The sequence below is a fragment of the Oxyura jamaicensis genome, chromosome 7, assembly GCF_011077185.1.
Source record: "Oxyura jamaicensis isolate SHBP4307 breed ruddy duck chromosome 7, BPBGC_Ojam_1.0, whole genome shotgun sequence".
Lineage (NCBI taxonomy): Eukaryota > Metazoa > Chordata > Aves > Anseriformes > Anatidae > Oxyura > Oxyura jamaicensis.
The window spans coordinates 10,785,367-10,806,050 of NC_048899.1; the positions used below are offsets into that span (position 1 = coordinate 10,785,367).

The 20,684-nt window shown below is 45.0% G+C and overlaps 1 protein-coding gene and 1 long non-coding RNA gene across 5 annotated transcripts in view; one reads left to right on the top strand and one right to left on the bottom strand.

Annotated features, from left to right (window-relative positions):
• The first annotated feature begins 4,248 nt into the window (after nucleotides 1-4,248).
• LOC118169647 lies at nucleotides 4,249-4,597 on the top strand. Its single transcript, XR_004752214.1, has 2 exons — nucleotides 4,249-4,280; nucleotides 4,324-4,597. It is a non-coding gene; the product is annotated as an uncharacterized LOC118169647 (long non-coding RNA).
• Nucleotides 4,598-6,137: 1,540 nt separating this feature from the next.
• CHN1 (chimerin 1) overlaps nucleotides 6,138-20,684 on the bottom strand; it is a 91,067-nt gene continuing 76,520 nt past the window's right edge. For all 4 annotated transcript variants that reach the window (XM_035331095.1, XM_035331096.1, XM_035331098.1 and 1 more), the window contains 5 exons: nucleotides 12,896-13,069; nucleotides 12,112-12,189; nucleotides 10,800-10,937; nucleotides 9,711-9,816; nucleotides 6,138-7,058 (listed from right to left, as the gene is read on the bottom strand). In XM_035331095.1, coding sequence (XP_035186986.1) covers nucleotides 6,887-7,058; nucleotides 9,711-9,816; nucleotides 10,800-10,937; nucleotides 12,112-12,189; nucleotides 12,896-13,069 — 668 coding nt within the window. In that variant the 3' untranslated portion in view covers nucleotides 6,138-6,886. The remainder of the gene's footprint in view (nucleotides 7,059-9,710; nucleotides 9,817-10,799; nucleotides 10,938-12,111; nucleotides 12,190-12,895; nucleotides 13,070-20,684) is intronic.

The following is a 20,684-nucleotide window of genomic DNA, read 5'->3' on the forward strand; positions in this document are numbered from 1 at the left end:
GGCCAATGAAGCAGAAAACACACCCAGGCTTCACTCGATTTAGACATATCACTGTGACAAACTGGTGCCAAGCCAAGCTCAGTACCCCCAAAGCCATCCCCGGGGTTTGCTCTGAGCTTCACCCATAACCACCAAGCAGAATTTCTCTCTCTGCAGACAAAGAAAACCCTGCAAGGCACAGAAGTGACAGACAAACGTAAAATTGGCCAGAGAGCGTTCAGGGGTGACCTGGGGGCCCAGTGGGCACTGCCAGCCCTGCCACGTGCTGACCAGGCAGTCACCTAGGCAAGGGTTAATCAAGTGCTGGGCACCCAAGGGCTCTCCGAGATTCATCTGCCTCAGGATACGTCCTTGTATCATTATATTATGTTTTGGGTACATATCTGATGGAAACTTGCTTTTATAAGTACAAAGCTGAGTTACTACAAGTGTCAAAAGCAGAGCTTGGCACTGCCTGACTTCTGGAAACACATCTGTCATCTTACCTGCACGCCACCACATACAGAAGCTTTCACAAGAAAGGCAGCGTTTGGCCTGAAGGAGATCCCTGGATGCTCACATTTACATGTTTAAATACACATCTGTTTTAAAACAAGGATTGATTCTCTGTTGGAGTAACTGCAGTGCAGACCGTTCACTTCCAGCACTACACAAAAGTGAGCTGCTTGCTCAGCTCCTGTGAGATCTGACACATTTCGGCCTGTTCAGAGTTTTCCTAAAGACATTTTGGGGGAGCTCCCCCGAGCAGCCAGTGGAAAGGAGAACTGGCAGGGTGGGAAGCACGTTTTACTGCTTAGCTCCTTCTCGCACCCAGTCCACCAGAAAAGTCACATCATCCCAGCTCATCACTGACACGAGCTCTGCCGAGCGCGGGCCCACAAGGACAGCACTGGCCACAACCATCCCTACCGGTGCCATCCCTACCAAGCACAGAAGCAGCTGGCTACCGGAGCACCCCACAGCACATGCCCCACGTGGCCAGCTCCATCTGGGAACACGGAGGTGCCCTGGAGGGCTCCACGCCGCAGGGTGCTCGCACACCACAGCCAGAGCCATCCCCATCCCTCCTGGGGAAAGTGCAGCAGGATAAAATTTATGACCTTGCAAAACACCTCCACGAGCCTGAGGGAGCCCCAGGGCACCTTGTTTTGTGCTAGCAAGTCTTTCATGGCCAGTGTTAGCTGAGTAAACACTGAGCAAGCCTATTTTACTTTTAGTTCTGAAACTACCTGGCAGAGCACTCTCCCTCCTCACACAGGGCTCCCCCTCCCCAAGCCCTCACTGGTCCCAGAAAGCACGTAGCAGGGATATCTGCAAAGCATCCATCTCACCTATGGCTACGGGTGAAGGCAGCACCCTCCTTGTGGCAGTGTTTGGGGCAGGAGGCTCAGCTCCCCAGCCCCGCTGCCCTGCGGCTCCCAGGGGCCTAGCCCTGCTCCTTCCCATGGCAGGCCTGCCTTTGCGGGGTGTGCTTCGACAGCCACTGACTCGGTGCCAAAATACGCACTTTTATTGCTTACCTTGGGATCTCTGCCAGTACTCGCACAGCTTTTTGTTGGTAATGAATGGAAAATACTGGCTTCTGTGGTTCCTGTTGTGCAGCTCTCACCTGCCACGCTCCGGGTTTATTTTGCCCCCTTGGAGGCTGAAAGCTCTTTGCCATGTTTGTCCTCTGCATTGGCCAACAGCGAGCTTACATGCTGTGCTTATAACTGAAGAGGGGGAAAAATACCCTCTACTGAAGAAATGCTTTCAAACAGATAGCCAAAGTGTTAAAAAAAATAACTACACTGTGCTGGAATACAGGCTGCAGCAAGCAATGGCTGCAAGGCCCGGCCGCCCCACGGGCAGGGGCCAGGAGGTCATTTCCACTCCGTGAAGTCCACACTGACTGTGATTGGGAATGCACTTAAAGCCAAATTCCTGATTTCCCTGCTTGCTAGTATTTGGGATTTGACAGAAGTTTGAAACCCTACATTCAAGACAGTTGGGGAATTATCTTAGTGTACACCCAGTACAGCACGGGGAGCAATGGAAGTGTAACATAACGCAGGAGCTAAAGCAGCACACGAGAAACTGGCATTGAAACAAAGAGGTTTACCAGTCTGAATAAGGTCTGTTTTTCAGATTAGCCTAACTGGGAAGTTTGTCTCCCTAGCAGACAATGGCTGCATCCAAGGCACTTTCTGCCAAAGGCTTGGTGATCTCTCTCCTTCCTCCTCCTCCTGCGCCCTCTCCACGTGCAGGTCGGTGACGCTCGGTGACAGACACCGGGATGGACACGGCACTGGCAGCTGTCTCTCCGGTAGGCCATAACAGCACCGAGAGCCTCATTCCTCTGGCTGCTTCCAGCACACTCACGTGCCAGCGTAATGAGGGGGGGAAAGGAAAACAGTCACTGATTGTTACTCGGGCCACTGGTGCTGTGCAGAGAGTCCAAGAGAAGACAGCATCTGCACTCCTGGTTCTTATTGTATCTCTTCATGCAAATAGAAGCAGACAAAGAAACGAAGGTGGCTTCTCTGACTAGAGCCCAGCAAGCAGTAGCAGTTCAGCTAGGCCAAGCAGTTCAGCACCCCAACATGGGTCAAGCCAGCCACGGCATGGGCCATGCTGAGTTCTGGGTTTAGTGAGTGATCCTTCCAGTGAAAGCTACAATACACCATATGAATATCAATCAAAAAAAAAAAGTTAATTTTAATAATTTGGACTGTCCTATTTGCATTACTGATGCAGCATGGAATGAGAGGAAGCTCAAATTTCAAATTCTGAAATTCATAGCAAGAACAACAAATTGTAGGCAACATAGCTCTTTTAAATGAATCCTGGTTAGCTGCCAAACGTATTTTTTGAAACAATGCCTAATTGCCTCAGGAAATACATTAATCAAAGCATCCCAGAGGCCTAAGAATCATTTGCTGCAATCCACTGAGGCAGGGTAGTGATAAAGACCCGACTAACGTGAGGAGCTACGCACGTCCTTGAGACAAAACACTTACGTGAGGGGTAGGAGAGGATGCCCAACTAGGAGGTCTTGAATTCCTCGAGCAGCTCATTGACATCGCTATTCGGAGAGATCAAACAAGAACAAATTGCACTCCGGCCATGAAGCCAGGAATAGAAATTAGAGCAGCTCATGACTCGTGCTGTCCGAGCTGACGTACAGAAGGTGGCACCAAGAAGCAGCCCGTGCATGGGGAAGCCCTCAGCCCGTGCAGGGGCTCTGTAGAGGCAGTCAGAAGCAGACTGTGGCCTGGCTGGCGGCAGTGGGGAGCCCAGCACCCGGGCTCGATGCTGACTGGGGAGCACAGCAGCAGAGCCAGCCCTGTGTGCTGACCCAGGCACAGCAGCGAGCCCCAGCCCAGCTCTCCACAGCGTGCTCTCTGGCACATCCCCTCGGCTGTTCACTTGTGCTGCTGTTAGTGTGCACAGCGAGCTCCTTCCTTACGCAGCTTGCTCAGCAATCATTTTAATCCACAACACACTTCCTAACCCGTTCTCTTGCATTACATAAGCTTTCTAGGTCTGGTGTGCAGTTGCTAAGCAGTAATTTTGCATGACTAAAAAAGAAAACCATGATTGCTAGGTTCACCTTTTTTTTTTTTCCTCCCCTTGTTGCAATATAATTATAGCTGTAATACAAACATTACAGAACTTTCATCAGCAGGCAAAAACAAGGCTGAGAACAGAGTGAGCACCTCATAGCTGCCTTCTAGTCCCAGGAGCCTTTACTTCCTACTCAGTCGTTGGGGCAGGAAAAGCTTGGTATAGCACAAAATGGTTTACGATAGGTCTTCCACCCTGCCAGCTAACCTGGGACAAGCAGAAGCTCCCATCCAGGTGCCAGAGGCAGCTTGCTTCCCCATCCGCCTGGTGCAGGGCACGGCCAGTGCCAGCAGCGTGCATTCATCTAGGCCAGCACACCAGATGTGTGGGGATCTCCAAGTTTTCTCCTCTGCTAGGAGCATCACCGAAAGGTTTTCTTTCTCACCCCAAAGCTCCCAGTTATTCCCCATGCATAGCCCTAAATATTTTCTCCCAATAGTTCCAATGTTTATTTTTTATAAGACAAAGTAATTACCTGCTTCAATCATTTTTAATAATTAATTTTATCTTCTTTGTCCTTGGTGAAAGATCCCTCAGACCCCACTCAAATCCCTTGACCACCACCATCCTCTTGTACTTGCTTCCAATGATCCTCATTTCTTCATGAGAAGTCCAATGAAGGAGTTTTTCCTCAGGTTCCCCCCTGCTTCCCCCCTGCCCTTTTTGGTGCCAGCGTGGTGGCTCCAGCACCCCCACAGAGTGCGTCCTGTGTTGTAGGCACACACCGTGCTGTCAGGTACAGGTACTGCAGCACTGGAAACCCTGAAGTCAACTCACGAACTACAGGTAACGCTTATTCATCATGGAAGTCGATTCATTTAAGGAACAAATTGAGTCAGTGATGACCTTTGTTTCTTGTGGACCTAGGTTATTTTATCTTTGTTTAAAGAGTGTGAATACCACAAGTATTAGCTTTCTGTATTTTCTTAAAAAGTTGAATAAATTTAACTTAATCACCAATATGCACATGCAAAATACCTTCCTGGTTGGCGAAAAGAAGCACTAATCCTACTGCAAAGACAACATTTATTTGTGCACTACCTGCTTGAATGGTTACCCCTCAGGAAAAGCAAGATTTCCTTAGGATAGAAACTAAAATAATAACAAGATTGAAATGGGGGCTCTAACTATACACTTAATATGAAATGACAATTAGATAAAAGCAATTAATTTAGTTTTAGCTGAAGCAGCAGCGGATGGGGGACACTCAGGGCCATCAGGCAATACAAGGGTGAGAAAACACATCCCACATTATGGGGACAGCAGGAGAGAAAGTGGGGGTGGCTTGGAAACAAGGCAGCAAGGAAGAGATGGGGCTGCTGGAGGGTGCCAGACAGATGTGCCTGGGGAGCACACGGCAACGGGGGGAGCAAGGCTGTGGTCAAACCTGGTTGGTATCCAGCTGTGCCAGTTCATTGGGGTAGATAAGGTAATAACATGCCATATGCTGTGGGACAGATGAGGTAATAATTTATACATGAGTTACAACAATAAGTCACTTTCAGTACTACCAAAGATAAAAAAAAAAAAAGTGGGGGGATGATACTTTCCATCCTCTGAAAGCCTGTCCCTGCTCTGTCCCTTCTATCAGCCCCACAGCAGCCACCCAACCCAGAGCAATGCTCACCACGCACTTACCCACGGGCAAACCCAGCTTCACCCTCTTCCTTCTGGAAGCCTTCACTGCCCACTTCCAGGAGGGCTGCTTCCCCCCTTCCTGGCTAGGTGTGTAAAGGCAGGGTGCACTGCAGAGAGGCTATTTATTGCTCACAGGAAGGGAGACAAGCTGGTTGCAATTGCAAAGTGATTTCTCCTCATCCTGGTGCCTGAGGGGAGGGAATGGGTGAAGCAGCCTCACCTGGCTCTCCTCCTGAGCAGGTGTTAGGGAAGGTGCTCAACCAAAGCATCTCCCTAACCCTACTATCTCATTGTGTCTTTCTTCCCCAGAGATCCCTGCTTACGTGCCCAAAACTCACTCACTCCTTTCTCCTTTTTCTCTTCAGTTACTGCCAACCCTTCCAGCTGGGACTTTGGCTTCCACTTTTGACTTCCACTTTCCTGGAAGCTGCTGTTTCATCCTCACCCCAGCGTCAGTGAGAAGCAAGTACTCTGTGAGGCACTGCATACGGAATTCGGTGGTGTATCCATCTACTCAGGGCATCTGCACCTGCGTAACGGCAAACTGCAATGCCAGTTTGTATACAGTTAATTACAGCAGTGTACATCATTTATGAAGGAGTAGATGGCTTGATGGTACCTTTTTTTTTGTTTGTTTACTTAAGAGTTCTGAAGCATTCTGTAGAAGCACCCTGGACAAAGAAGAAAGAAAATTTCAAACGAAATATAAAGAGAAATTCCTGGGAACCTTAACAAAGCACCAGGCCCTGAAGTACTTAGAGCAGAGTGGTCTTGTCAGAAATTGTAAAGACCTAACTTGTTTCTTTTAATTCAGAGGCTGTTCAGTGTGAAAGTTATCAAAGTAAACAATGAAACAAACAGCATTTTTGAAACTAAAAATAAATAGCTTGGTGTTAGAGGTCTAAAAGCAAAATTTAATAAATTAATATATGCATGCCAGATAAAAATACAAAATTACAATTGAAATAGCAATCATAATAAAGGAACACTGCTCAGCATTGCAGATTTCACTGCAACCACCATAAACATCATGGAGAATTACTTAAAGTAACATTTAAAGTACATGTTTTGTTTCTGTTAAAAACAAATTACTATATGATGAAAAAACTGAAAGAAACCCAAGAACAAATCAGCCAAAAAAGTGGCAGAGAATGATATGAAGTGTCAATAAACTGCCAGAGGCTCAATTTCACATAAGTCGGCCTTCTTTTTAGTATCAGAAACCAATTACATAGAACATAAAAGCAAATTCACAACAGGTTTACAGAGAAACATGCTGAATTACAACCACAAACTATCCAGAACAAAGATGCTGCACCAGATCAGTTGTTTTCTTCATGGAATGATCCTCACCAGAGCAGGGAGAACAGGGAGCAAATCATGCAATAGCTGTAGGCTTGTTTTTTATTTTCACATGATAAACACCCAGGATTACTAGTACTGGAAAGTATGTGTTAACCTTTTTCAACATCAGCTGAATGGCACTACAGAAATGACAAAGAGTTCCTTCATTTTTATCCTGAATACATCGAAAGCTCTAGCAAATATGGAATTCAGCGACAAGAGCCATTAAATTACTTTAAAATATTCCTTCATCCATAGAACACTGTTGCTTCCTTTTATTACAAAACCCCCAAAATATTCAAAATAAAATGTCTTCATTTTTTATAAGCATCTCCACCACAAGTCTCTGATAACGGATGTCATTCAATGCAGCCATCGCATCCAGTTCTGGCGCTCTCATAAGAGTTGGTCCGAAAACTATGCCCAGGTTCTCTGCACTCATGAGATTTTCCTTTTCATGAAGCGTTACTCTGTAAGAGAGGACAGAAAAATGCTTTTCACTGACTGAAAGATGCCTTCCATGCCAAATAGTACCTTCACAGGCTTGAAAAAAAAATGGGGAGGAGAAGCTGGAAATATCTTTCTGCCTTTCTCCCAGACCTGCAGATGTATGTTGAGTCAGTCGTCTCTGTCCTCCTACCAGGCACACAGACCACGCTTACCTCCAGAGGGTTACAGCGTACCGAGGGAGGGGGCTGACGAGTGCTTTCAGTCCAACTGGGACATCTCTTTAGACCTGCAGCAGTTGGAGTCCGCTCTCCTGGGAAGCAGGCTGTGCTCCTGGAGAGCCTCTCGGAGCTGCTACGTGAGCAGCTGAGCTCAGCAGAGATGCATGATGTGACTCCATGCCACGTGGTCACACTGCTGCTCCCTCATGCGTGCAACTGCAGTGCAGGCGAGGCTCGTGTGAAGTCACTGCCTTTATATGTTACACACTACATTGGCCTGAATGCACCTCATTCCCCTCCGGTACAAATTACTTCCTGTGGCTCATACTAATAAAATAAAATCATCACTTTGGGGTGGCTTTGAAACCATGAGGATCTCACTAGAAGCTCATTTTCACAGCATCTGCAGCATGCTATGAAGTCTGTGCCCTGACAGGCCCACTCCCACCCCACCTCTTCTTCTGTGGACCCTAACATCTGCCACGCAGCTGAGCCCCAGCCCATGGTGGGTTCCTGCTGCCCGGTCTCCATCTGCAGAAGAGGAGGGATGGAGGGAGGCCACGTTTTGCTGCTCCACAGGAACCTGACCTCATCAAAGCTGTGGGCTGAGGCCCTGCTCCTAGGCACATGTGGAGGCTGCCTCCAGAAGCTAACTCCTGGCCAAGAACCATACCCACAGGAGAGGCATTCTCTGCTGGGGCTACTGCAGAAACATGTCTGCTCAGCCACTGCCAGCAGGGTCGCTACTGCCTTGATCCATCCTGGTGAATTGCCTCACTTGAGGAAACAAATTTGTATTATGCAAAGTTTAAAATATACAGTATTGTTTTATACAAAATGAATCTCCCTATGGATTCCCAGAAATAACTACGTATCCAGGGGCAGTAGTTGGAAGCTTGTTTATATCATTTCTCTTTTTGCTGCTCTGGCATCTCTTGTTGCATGAACAAATACTTATATATAACAAAGCTATCTATCTATCTATCTATAAAGATAAGCTTTTTCTCCCTTTTTTGTCTTCTGCTTGAATTTTTATTTTAAAACAAATGGGACTGATGTTTCTAAACTTCTGTGTCTTCAACTAGTAGTTATCTCAGGAAAAGGAGCTGTCTGATTACCTGAATTCAGCAGCAAGAGAACAGCTTTTCCAGCCCCACAGCCCGTTTCAACAAACATACTAAGAGGAAGTTTAAAAATGAGTGAATTTTGTCACCCTTCTACCTTATTGTACACTTATACCACAAATATGATGTGCCAAAGCAACTTGCTAACTGGAGCAGCAATTGTAACTCTTGAACAGGGTAAGGAAAAATTAACTTCACACTTGACAAGCAGTAAGGTTTTTTTTTTTTTTTTTTCTCCCTAAGTCTTTCATCCCTCTGTCTGTTCCAAGAGATACATTTGAAATGTCACTGAAATAAATGGACAGATCAGGCAGAAACCCTGTAGCTGAATTTTGCCTCAGGTACTCAGCAGAGTCAACATATTCCTACTTGTAGAAGAACTATAAAAGGAAAAAAAAAAAAAGAGCTTAAAATCAAGTCTTTTTCTAAAGAAAGGGAGTAATTCTTATGTATTGCTAGTAAGTTTGAGTTATTTGAGAAGCTGAAATTGATACCCTAACACGTTATATTGATTTTTTCCCCCTACTTTCCTGAAATAAATAGGACCTGTGCTGTTGCACTGGTTATTCATCTGTCAATCTGTCTAGCAATTTTTAAACCTACTGACCAGTTTCAATCACGTCTGCGGTGGAGAAACCTCACACAGAACTGATGTTCCTAGTTTTGAGAGTAGCAGCTGGCATGGGGGGATCCATGCTGGCAAACCCCACTGCACCATTAATTTCATAGCTAATTCATAATGAATGTTTAAAGAACTGACATTTCTGTTGTCAGGCTTAAGCTTAGAATCTCAAATTTGTGGTAATTTGATACAAACGACTGTGTGAACTTTACAAAGATGATGCATTTCATATCCAGTATCCAATATCCACCATCTTTTTTAGGGTGTCAGGGATGATCAGGGTAGATGAGAGAGCAGAAAAAAACACCGATCCATAGGCATTAAACTGTATTATTTCCTTGCCCGGGGAATAACTTATTACTCCCAGCAATACTAAAGGCTATTTTTATTTTTTTTACCGTACATATTCACTGTAACTTTAAGCGTAGTGCAAATTTGTTAGGCAGGTGACATTTGTGCTTCAAAACTGTGGGCTTTTTTGACTTACGTCCTTCAGATACTTTGCGAATGCTTAAAGTTGGGTAAAAAACAGTGTTTGGGTATTTACCACTGTGCAGCCTACCATTCCCCACCACAGCCAGCCTCCAGGAGCAGCTCTAAATTTGCTCTGCAGAATTTGCTGGGCCTTGCCCAGACTCTTCTGAAGGTCCTAACATGGACTTTCCTAGAAGCGAGTTTGGCTTAGTTCTTTCCAGACAGTCCACCTACCTCTTCAAATGTGCCATGAGATACCTTAATGTTTCACAGTGTGCAGGCGGCAGCAGTTTCAGCGCCTCATGGAGAATTTCCAGCTGTTCATCCGGATCGGTGGTTTCTGAAACACAGATGTTCGTGGTCACCACATGTACAGCCCGAAGGCACGCATGGAAGGGTAAGAATGGTGGCCTGCAGAGGAGAGCAGGACCTCACAGCTCTGTTGGACTAGTTATTTACAGAACCTATCCAAACCTCATTGTGGAGGCTTTGCCCATCCGAAGGTGCTTGGAGCACGGTCAGGACGTGATTGGTTTCAGACAAAGAAAACTGCCTAAAAATTACACTCCAAAGGATTCCCTGCAGCCTACTAAAAAAAATTCCCCTAGTAGCCCCTGCTGACTGGACTAGTTTTGCACAAACAATCTACAGGTGCAGCCCTGGAACAGCAGAAGGTACTGGGAACTTTGCCATCAATTTCCTTGGTGGTGTCCACACTGCTTGGAAAGAGCCTTCTCAGCAGTGGCAAGCTGCGGCCCTTCTCTTCTCCCCACGGCCACCCCAGACCTCTCCAGGCATGCATGGTGTGCCTGTCAAGTCGCAGAGCTGCTCCAGGCAGCCAGGATGCTTGGCAGAGATGTTCCAGCTGGGCTTACTGCCATGCCTGCAGAGGCCAGCCCTGACAGTGGCCTTAAGAGGGGCACTTATCAGCTTGTAAAAACCCTCAAAATGGACTTCTCTAGAAACAAGTAGCTTATTTCTAAACATTTTCATAAATCACCTTTCTGGCAAGACAAAAGCAAAGACTTTAAATGTCACCATCCAGTACTAGCAATTCACACAACACAGGTAAAACAACACAATCCGTAAACGTGAGGAAAAGGAAGTGTTCCTGGTGACAAAGGGGAAGAAAAATGTACCCACAATTGCGTAGTACCATGTGGTCGTGTTGTAACACGCAGCATGTATTTATTCCTGCAATCCTTACTAAATAGAACATGCAGCAGAAGAGTTGCTGGGACAGAATATGTCAACAGGCAAGTCATGTACAAAAAGAAGAAAAGGATGAGAATGGAGAACGGGAGGAAAATGCGTTATACATACTTGCAGACTCTATAAACTTTGGGTAGGCATCATACGTGATGAGTGGAATTGGCAAATCCCTGAAGTACAGTTTAAGTGCACCAGTGATAATATTGATATCTTCATACATATTCACAGAAATATCAGCTTTCTCCCCATCTGTGTGGAGAAGGCATTGACATTAAAGCCTTGGAAATGTAAACAGAGGTAAAATAGCATTTAAAACAAAAATAATACCTTGCTTAAGCAAACATTATTAAACTGGACCTGACTATACATTTTGGATTTATAAGCAAAACAGTGCATTACTGGGCTCTGAAGTTCATCACTTCACAGTTAAAACCTCAAGCCTTTTACATAGAAACTTATCCTTTCTTCATTTCAAATGACTACAGAAAATGAAGTGTTGGGTTTATTTAGAAAAAAACCTGCTTGCCTCCTCTAGCAGTATCTGTTGTAGAAACGTGTGGAAGTTTAGCTATTTCTGTACACACTGCATTGCCAAACAACACGTTTGTCAGCACTGCATGACAAATTAGGGAAAGTCTAAGAAAAAAAAAAAAAAAAAGGCAAAGGAAACCAACTTTGTCCACAGCCTCCCTGTTTTATAAGAAAAACATGTGTTCACCATTTAGCTACAGCGTACTACCTACTCCTGACCGCAGTGGACATGGATCCAAATCTTGGCTTCTCCAGCACATCCCCACCCTGCTAAGGCCGCAGAGGAGGCAGATGTTGTGTGACTAGGTCTAGTTCTCTGCTGAAACAGGAAAGAGACTTTCCAGAATGGATTTTGGCCTTGATTTCTACTGGGATAGGGGGACTGCAGCTGGAAAGCCTTTAATTTTCCTACTGCCTTTTGCCAGGGAGAAGAGTCTGTTCTCACTGACTTCCTTTAGACTGTAATAATTCAAACTTTGCATGATTGTATTTATCTTATTATTTTGGAGCTTTCATCCAGAAAGATGAATTTAAATTGCACAGTCCTCTTAAGGCACTTCACTGCTTGCCCTATCCTTCCCCCACGCCCCTGAGCACAGTTTTACTTGCAAACTAGGGCAGTAGTTCAGAAAGCTTTACCCTTTCCTATGTACATCATCACTGAAGCACAGACACTGATGGAAGGAGAAGAGCAGATTTTGGTAATAAAGGCCAAAGAAAAGCTGATGTGCTTTTCTGATGGGGGAGACTCCCCCACTCTTCTGCCAGAACAGCCCCCAGACTCCTTCAGACCGCCTGCGCAGCGGAGCATGAGACAGGCTGGGGCTGTGCAGAAAAACCGTGTCTATTTAACACAGCAGCACGAGGGTACAGCATGCAGGAAAGAACGTACCTCTGTCAAATGCCATTTTGACATCTTCAATAAGATCACTAAATCCTGAGACTCTGTACAGTCCCTCAGAATTAAGACCTGCAATGAACATGTTAACAATATTAAAATCAGTTTTAATTTTAGTTTCCTTCTATCCAGTTTTTTTTTTTTTTTCCAGGTTCTTCATTTAAGGGAGAAAAAGCAGACCGGTTTTAAAAACCTTATCAGGCTTTCCTTTCAGAATGAAATCTCGCCCTGGCCTTTTAACCCTGACCCTTGCATTAGCTGCCTTGTTAAATCATCACTAAATTATGTTTATGCAAACGATTTCAGAGCTGAAGAAACATATTAAGCCAATCACAACAGATTTAAAAATAACAGATTAGCATGTGAGATGTTCAGTCATCATTTCAGAATGAAAACAAGTATTCTAATTCTAGAAAAGGATATTCTGTGTGCTAGGGGAACTAGCAAGAGGAAAAGTCAATACTAACTGGCTTTGCTTTAGCACATTCACTTGAGTTTTGAATAAAAATATTACTGGAAAGATAGGTGCCAAGATGTGACTATAAAGCAGTAATTGTTCATTAAGCAATTTCTAGCAGAATCTATAAAAATTATAAATGGGTACGAACCATGAAATAATACGAAGTATAATATTAACAGCGCAGGGTAATTGGCAGTCATAAAATGTCTTGTGCAAACCTGTTTTGAGCAATCATACACTCAGCAGAAACCCAGATGACCCAGATCAATCTAAACGGATTATCAGGAAAGCAACGAGAGCCCATTAACTACGCCTTACCTCGGGATTCAATTTCCCTAATGCACATGTCTACTACCATCGGTCTCTTTGTGAAGTGTGCTTTTACTAGCGTGGTAAGGTCACAGCTGTACACTTTTTTGACATGCTTCAGGTCTGGCTTGCAGTCATTTGGGACCATCTTGGAACACTGCTTGTGCACATTTAAACCACAATCTGAGAGAAAAATGAAAGGGCGATTAGGCTGGTGTTTGGTGAAGATGTATCCCGAGGTCACTGCTGCTGAGTGCGTGCGGATCCTGACCTCATCCTGCAGCGACTACTTCTGCAGAGACCTCTTAACGACCAAACGCACGAGGCTGGGACAGACTTAAAGTAACGTATTTTCTACCCAAGACATTCCTTCCATGCCCCAAAGATCCAACATGAACTGATAAACTTTCCCCAGGGTTTACTGAATCAAGGTGTAAGAGCCAGTCGTGTTCCCCACCAGCATTTGTGTTACTACCGTGACCCAAACTTCCCTTCCAGGTCGTTGTGGATTTCCAGGTGTGACAGCCCAAGCACAGCATCGCTGGTGACAGGGCCCTCTCCCCAGCGTGGGGAGCAGAGATGCAGCTGCAGAGTCCCCATGCGGCCGGGGGCACTTTGCGAGGACTGCTCTAGGGCTGCCCTCTGATACAGCTCACAGGCTGTGAAGCAGTGCTGGCAGTCACCAAAACAGTTCTATTTACTTTAAAAGTGGCTTCGGGAATATTTGTGGGTTTTGGTTTTTTAAGCATAAGCAAACAACTCCACACCTTTATTGCAAACGTGCTGAGAATGAGATTTAGTTTAAGTGAAACTTAATTGAAATCAGATAATCAGATTATGGAAGAATGTTTGCTCTCTCCAAAACCGCACAAAACATACTAATCAGGGTTTTTTTGGGGAAAAAAAAGCATAGGAAAGCAACACAAATTATGCAGTGAAGATGGGTAGAGCAGTGCAGTACCTTTTAAGCTAAGCACACACCGCCACCTCCGCCAGCAGCAGCCCTGGTGTGCCCGGCCAGCTCCGGCACTGCCTGCAGCCCAGGGCAGTGCCCCCCTTTCCACTGCAGTTTCTCTTGTTTTGTAGCAAAGACTCACAGGTTTTTGTGAGAAAACAGCAGCCGGCAAGAAGCATGGCACGGCGTGGCCAGGATGTTTGCCACGGTCTAACCTGCACCTGGCATTCACTGAGACTCCAGCCCTGCACAGCCCCCTGCATTTCCACAGCAGCAGAATTAAGGGATGCAGGCGCTGGAAGGATCAATGGAGGATCAATGATTTCCTCGATGGAAATCCCTAACTTCCCACTGCAGTACTGAATAGCTAGCTGCGTGCAGAGATTCCCCTTGGATTTTTGCCAATACCTGTATTTTCATTAATGCTCCATAGATTATTTGGCTTTGTTCTTTACAAAACGGTAAAGCCCAAAAGTTAAATTTCCACCACGCCAGCTGCAGCCTGCTGCTAACAGCACTGCGTTAACTCAGCAGGCCTGTACAGCCACCAGCACTGTCACTCGGGCTCCTCTGTAAAGCATCCCCTCTCTGCTTGCCGTTCAAGTTCGGCACGTCACCTCAATCACCTCAACCAGCCCTGGGCTCCAGCTCCAGCCTGATTAAGGCTCCCCTCAGCTCTCTGTGCCGGAATGCCCCCTGCCCTGTGAGGGCGATCAATGCCCACGCCGGGGAGCTGCCAGCTCTGCATTTCACGCCCGTCTGTCAGTCTGTGTGGTGAACACACCTCGGGCAAAGCCATCGAGGTGAAACCTGCTCCCTGCAAGCAAGCAGCACTACTGAACAAACTCCGAGCGTGCCAGTCAGCGGTGTCAAGGGTGTCTCTACCCACGTTTATACACCACCAGCACTCCTTGTCTGAACTCTGAAAAACCAGGACCCAAAATCCTTTGGAAACCTCTGACTTGAATCCTCCAGGATCTCAGTGCTTCAGCTGTAAAATGGAAAGGAGATGATGTTCCGGCTCTCTCTGGTGCTGTAGAAATCCCTTAGAGGTTTATGGGAACGCAGAGGAGAAATTATTCATCTTTGGAGTATGGTTTCAATACTGTGCCCTCAGCAAGCCCAGTGGCTATGCTTTTAAGATCAAGGAGAAATAAAAAATACTAAGTAGGTGCTGGTAAGAAGTACCATCCGTTCTGCTTTCAGAACAAGGATGAAGTGGTGGAGTAAAAATAGCACGTAGCCAAGTAATTAGGGGCAATATCTCAATGCAGACTCAGAAGGGAAGCAAACCGATACCCCAGAGAAAATCTTAATTCTTGATTTCCTTTAATTTGAAACCCTAACTTTGCAGTAGTAATAGTATTTATGAATGCAAATTAATTATTGTACACTGATTCCTACAACTGCTGCAAGAAGCACCTATTCCAGCACGGATGAAAAGTTTGAAATATGAGAATATTTATCAGAAATGCTCTAACATGTCTATCAAAACTATCGTCTACAGGACTGGAATGGCTGCATCTTACAAGGACTCACTAGCAATTTTGTGAGTACAAATTGGCCACTTCACATAGATAGCAATGTAGCTCAGAGTTACATCTCTGAGAATCCAAGGCTAATTAAGACTAAAACATATAAAAATAGAAAAAAACATGCTTCCAAGTATCTTACACTTAAAGCAATTACCACATTCACTGAGATCATCCTAATTATATTTATATACAAGAAAGTTTTATTTCATTAAAATAGCTAACTTACAGAGATGTTTCCAATGTGAAAACCTTGCTTCTGAAAGTAATAGTGTTATTGCTAATCCTGCAGATTCAGATTAGCTTTGGATCTGACCTCATTAATGCCAGAATAATAATTACAAAAGAAAAAAGTCAACTTTCCTCTGCTGTCTTTTGTTCTTTCTTTACACTCGATTGGATTTTATGCACCATCCCACTGCTTAAGGGCTTACAAACACTCCTGAGAAACATTTAAAACCTAGAAATATTTCAGATAGTTAATGCTTACAAAATGCATGAGCACTATGTTCGGTATTACTGGGCTGCGCGATACCTTTCTAACAAACAAGGCTCTTTACCTCTTACGTAGGTGTAGGAGATCACCTTACTTTAGCGATTCAACATCAGTATACAGTTCTAGGAGATTTTGATGAATTTGCAATAGAAAAAATCGTATTTGCCTCAATAAGTAAGCTGAAATTCCCCAGTGCTATGATTTCTATGAGGTGGGTCCCTCTCCTGCGCTAACAACAGTCATGTCTCAGTCACCAGCCCCTGACTAGGCTAACCAGAGTCACATGCAGATGAAGGATGATCACCTGTCTTGCTAACTCTAAAGGTAAAAAGCACGCAGCCAGGAGGTCAACCCTCTGCTCCACAGAGCTGTGCGGGACTTTCTACTCTAATGATATCCAGCTTACTTGTCAGTACTAAAAGACAGGAATTACACTGCAAATTGCACATTATTAAATAAAAATGCCCTCTGTTCTCATTGCAGGATTTTCATGAAAGCTTTGAAACCAATGTCTGAGAATTGGCTAACAAAGAACAGGAAAACGTCCCAAATCTTCGTGCTTCCACACAGTGAAGCCTTAGGACTGTTTGCTTCCTTCACACATGATCTTCATGATTTGGCTGGGTTCACTGAGCAAGACCAAGAGATTGACTTCAAATCTAAGATCTATTTACTTTTGGTTATATCAAAATAAATCCAGAACAGCTATGTTGGCATTAGCAACTTTACTCCTGATCTACTCTAATGTAACAAAGAGCCTTACCCATTTCTTACAGAAGTTCATCAGAGCCTATCTACTGACTGGCTAAAAAAAAGTCCCCCCAAAGCACCATATCTGTCGATAAATCCTATAATAATACAGGGCAGATTTAAAAGATCTCTCATGACCTCTGGCAGGTCAATAGAAAAACTTCTGCTGACTTCAGTTAATCAGAATTCCACCTTTACGGAGATGATTTCTCAGGACTAGAACTGTAAGTCATGCACACCATTCCATTTTATAGTGCTATCTAACTGTGGCCACCTTTCAATTACACCAAGTATGGCTAAAAAAAAATACAGCCATAAATTCAAAAGCACATGGGAAGTTTGGAAATTTAGGGAAAAAAAAGTCATTTTAGATAACAGCTTTAAAAGCCTGTGATAAGCGACCCTTACTTTAATAGCATATTGATCTAGAAGCTCAGGTGGGCTGTGACATTGCTCCTATGAGAGGTATTAAATTTAAAACCAGCCTGACAATACTCTTACGATGTCCAGAAAAAGGTTTTGCAATGTTTTAGAAACAGCTAATACTGATGTTTGTCCACTGAGCTCAAAGACAAGTAAGGCATTCATACTAACGCATGAGCAGAACCAAAAGATACATGCACTTTAATACTGCCCCATGAGCACACATTATAAATATTTGCAGAGTCTAAAATACACTTAGCTGTCACTTTTTGTTACCCTGCTGATTTGATTTTAGTCAGTTTTAGATTTCCTCTGGTTTACAATTTACTGGTTAACATGGCTGCTGATCACGCTCCGTTGGAACAATACCGTGCGCTATATACATCACTCTAATTGTGGTTTTGAATTATCCCAAAGAAAAATTCATGCATTTGGTCACTCCGATGAGCAGCTTTAAGAGCTAAAAGGTAGACGTACGTTATCTGCAAAAAGCATGAAGCATTCTTTAGAGATTTATGGCAAGCGTGGGAGTGGTGGGAAGCGCAGAGCCGCTGGCACTGGAGCAGCGTGATGCCCTGGGCAGGACCACCACGGCACCCGACAGACAGGACAATGCCGCTGCCTTCGGTAAGCTACCCGAGATGTGAAGATGTTGGGTTCTACTCGAGCACAAATTATTGGTGTCGTTACTTTTGCAAGGGTGAAAAGGTTAGAAAGGAGTTTGCTCTCATAAATCAGTCATGAGCTAGTAACTTCCCTTTAATAATTTAATGCTCTTCTCTGGAGTGGAGAAAGCAATGTTTCCTATTCTCCTGGACCCAGTGCGTGTCAACAGGCACGCTAACGCAGCAACCCCAGCGGCACCACGAGCTGCGCTGCGTGCTTCCCAGCACGTGGCAGGGCTGTGCTGTGTAGGTCTGCCCTCTCCAGCAGGGCTGTGCCAAGCAGGTGACAGGCAGCCACGCCGGGCTGCCCCCCTGCCTCATACATACCATTCGTTAACCTGAAACTCACATCTGGGAGCAGCCTTAGCCCCACCACAGTCCTGAGCACTTCATTAAGCAATGTCATGGCAAAACTGCTTCCAAGCACATATATAGGCTCCCCTAAACCTGCTAGCAGCCCTACCACTATGTCATGCACTATTGGGTACATTATTCTTCAGGAAAGAATTTCTAGAGGGCAGCTAGTTACTTGGCAACAAAATTCCTAACACTACAGAAAAACCTGGGGTTATGAAATACAGTAAGAAAAGAAGCCTCCTAGAGCAAGCCAATTCCCCCTTATTCCAAATGAAAAGAACATGTATTTCTGTGCCTCCAGAAACTGGTTGAAAAACGTAAGTGAAATGTTCTTTCAACAGAATACATCTGGTGGAGGTGGTTTGATTGTATGGTAGTTTTGAAAGATCACAGATATAAGTTTGGTCAGAAACTTCCCTGGCTCCCTGCCACGACACCTGCCTACCTCCTCAACAGCTCCCTTGATGGGCCGCTGGCTTGCTCGAGGCTTCCAGGTCTGTGTGGGCTTGGAGATAAAGACATTTTTAGGACTTACGGTTTCAGCTTCCCCATGGGAACAGCCTCCCCATGGGAACGGCTCTGAGGCAAGGCTCCACTGCCTGATTAGCATTTCAAAATTTTGGAGCTCATTCCTCACAGGAACACCACCAGATCCCGAGCTGGTGGAACAGCCTGTCAGGCGGTGTGCATCTCCTCCAACAGCATCTCCACCTGCCTGAGGTGGGCAGCCCCTGATCCTGAACCCTGCCTCTGCAGCTTTGCTCCGCTCTTGTTCTGGTTTGGGGCTCTGCCCATGCTCTACACAGTCAAGGAAACAGCAGAACCTGGGTACGCACCTCAGAAGAAGTTTGGATGTGTTTTTAATGAACAGGTGTGGGTCTGTTCTAAAAAACATCCTGATTAAATCACTTCTTAAGAACAATAAGCAAAACGGTATAGAGGAAGGAGGTGAGTATACAAAGCATTGAACAGCTCTGATGGGCTGAGGAGGGGCAGGAAACCTGCAGCCCTTGACACGTTGACCACCCTGCTGCTCTATGAGTCTGCTTGGGCCGTGCACCAACACAGCGTGAATGCCCTGCTCTGGGCTCTGATAACACACCAGTCTCCATTAACATTTCTGAATCTTACACATTTCTATCATTCATAAAATGAACTCCCTGGTGCTTTCTACAACTTTTCTTTGGATATTATTCTAGTCTCTTTCCTGAACATGTTCTGGGGAATGGGATGAGCACTGTAAGCACAGGGAGCCTTGCATAGGAGGCTTACATTCTTAAGAATGTAATTAAGAATACTTTATTTTTTTTATTTTTTTAAGTTTATGCATTGGATTTGGAACTGAGCTTCATTAGCTTCTGCTGAGCTTCAATGTTTACACAAGCTGCTGGCATTATAATTTCAAACACTTCTTCAGTGATTTCTACTTATGGCAAAAGCCCAAAGGAAAGCATACTGAAGATGGAGCACAACATCAGAAAAGGCAGATTCCCTGCATATAGATGAGCTTTCAGCTCAAAGAAACTTTAAGGGCCTGTGGCTAGGATGCAAAAATTGTAAGCATGACCCTCTGAGGCAGGAGGGCTGATGATGCCTGTGATAAGGATCCACTCTAATACAAGCAGCTCTTGCAAGGAAAGAGAAATACTCTTCCTTCTTTGTGTACCATAAAGCCTGACCAAGCATGCGCTATGGACAGCCCACCTTCCGGAGACTAGTTACATGGGACGATGCCCTACAAGGCACTGAACTCACTCAAGGCTGTATTTTGGCTGAGGGGACACATTCAATCATGCTGGCCTGTGACAAAGCCCGAGTCAGGGCAGTTCAAGTTGCTAAGGCATCCTTGCTGGTTGCTATGGTGTGGGCATGGTTCTGAGCGTTTGCTTCTGGTTTATTATTTTGCAAAGAACTGGCTTGTTTGTGTAACAAAAGCCAATCTACCGGCCATTACAAATAAGCTCCACTTTTTCCTCCAGCTTCCCCCCCTCTGCACTGAAATGGATGACATTTATCTCTGTTGACCAGTCTTGGACTGTCCCACATGCCTATTCTTGCATGTTTTTGTGCTTCTGCTGAGAAGAGGATTGAGGAATGGCTGAGTGTAGCCCAAACAGTAATCTGTTATATTAGTTAAACTTCTCACTTCTGTACAGTTAACAGATTCCTCTTGAGATGTGCAACTGTCTGCTATAAGAGCAAATACTTTAAAAAGTATAAAATTGCATTATGATCAGTGCAGTTTTGCTCATAGGTATTCCCAATAACATGACTACACAGACCACAAAACAGATCTTGTGGATTTCCCTGGAGTGACATCGAACCCCATTTGAACACAAGTGGGCTGCCTCCTGCTAAAAGCTGTAATTTTTCTGAAGTACGTACCTTCTCTGGAAAGCAATGTCCTCATGTGGCTCCCTGTACGCTGTGCCTCACTGTTTCCACATCAAAATGGCTCAGTTCAGCAACAAAATGATTACTTTTTTTTTTTTTTTTTTTCAAATATGCAATCTCAGCCAAAGCCACGGCCCTCAAACCTGGACTACTGCACCCTGCTCTGGGTCTGGTGGCAACCGAGGCCCCGCCGCGCGCCTCTGCCCTCATGCCGCCATCTCAGTGC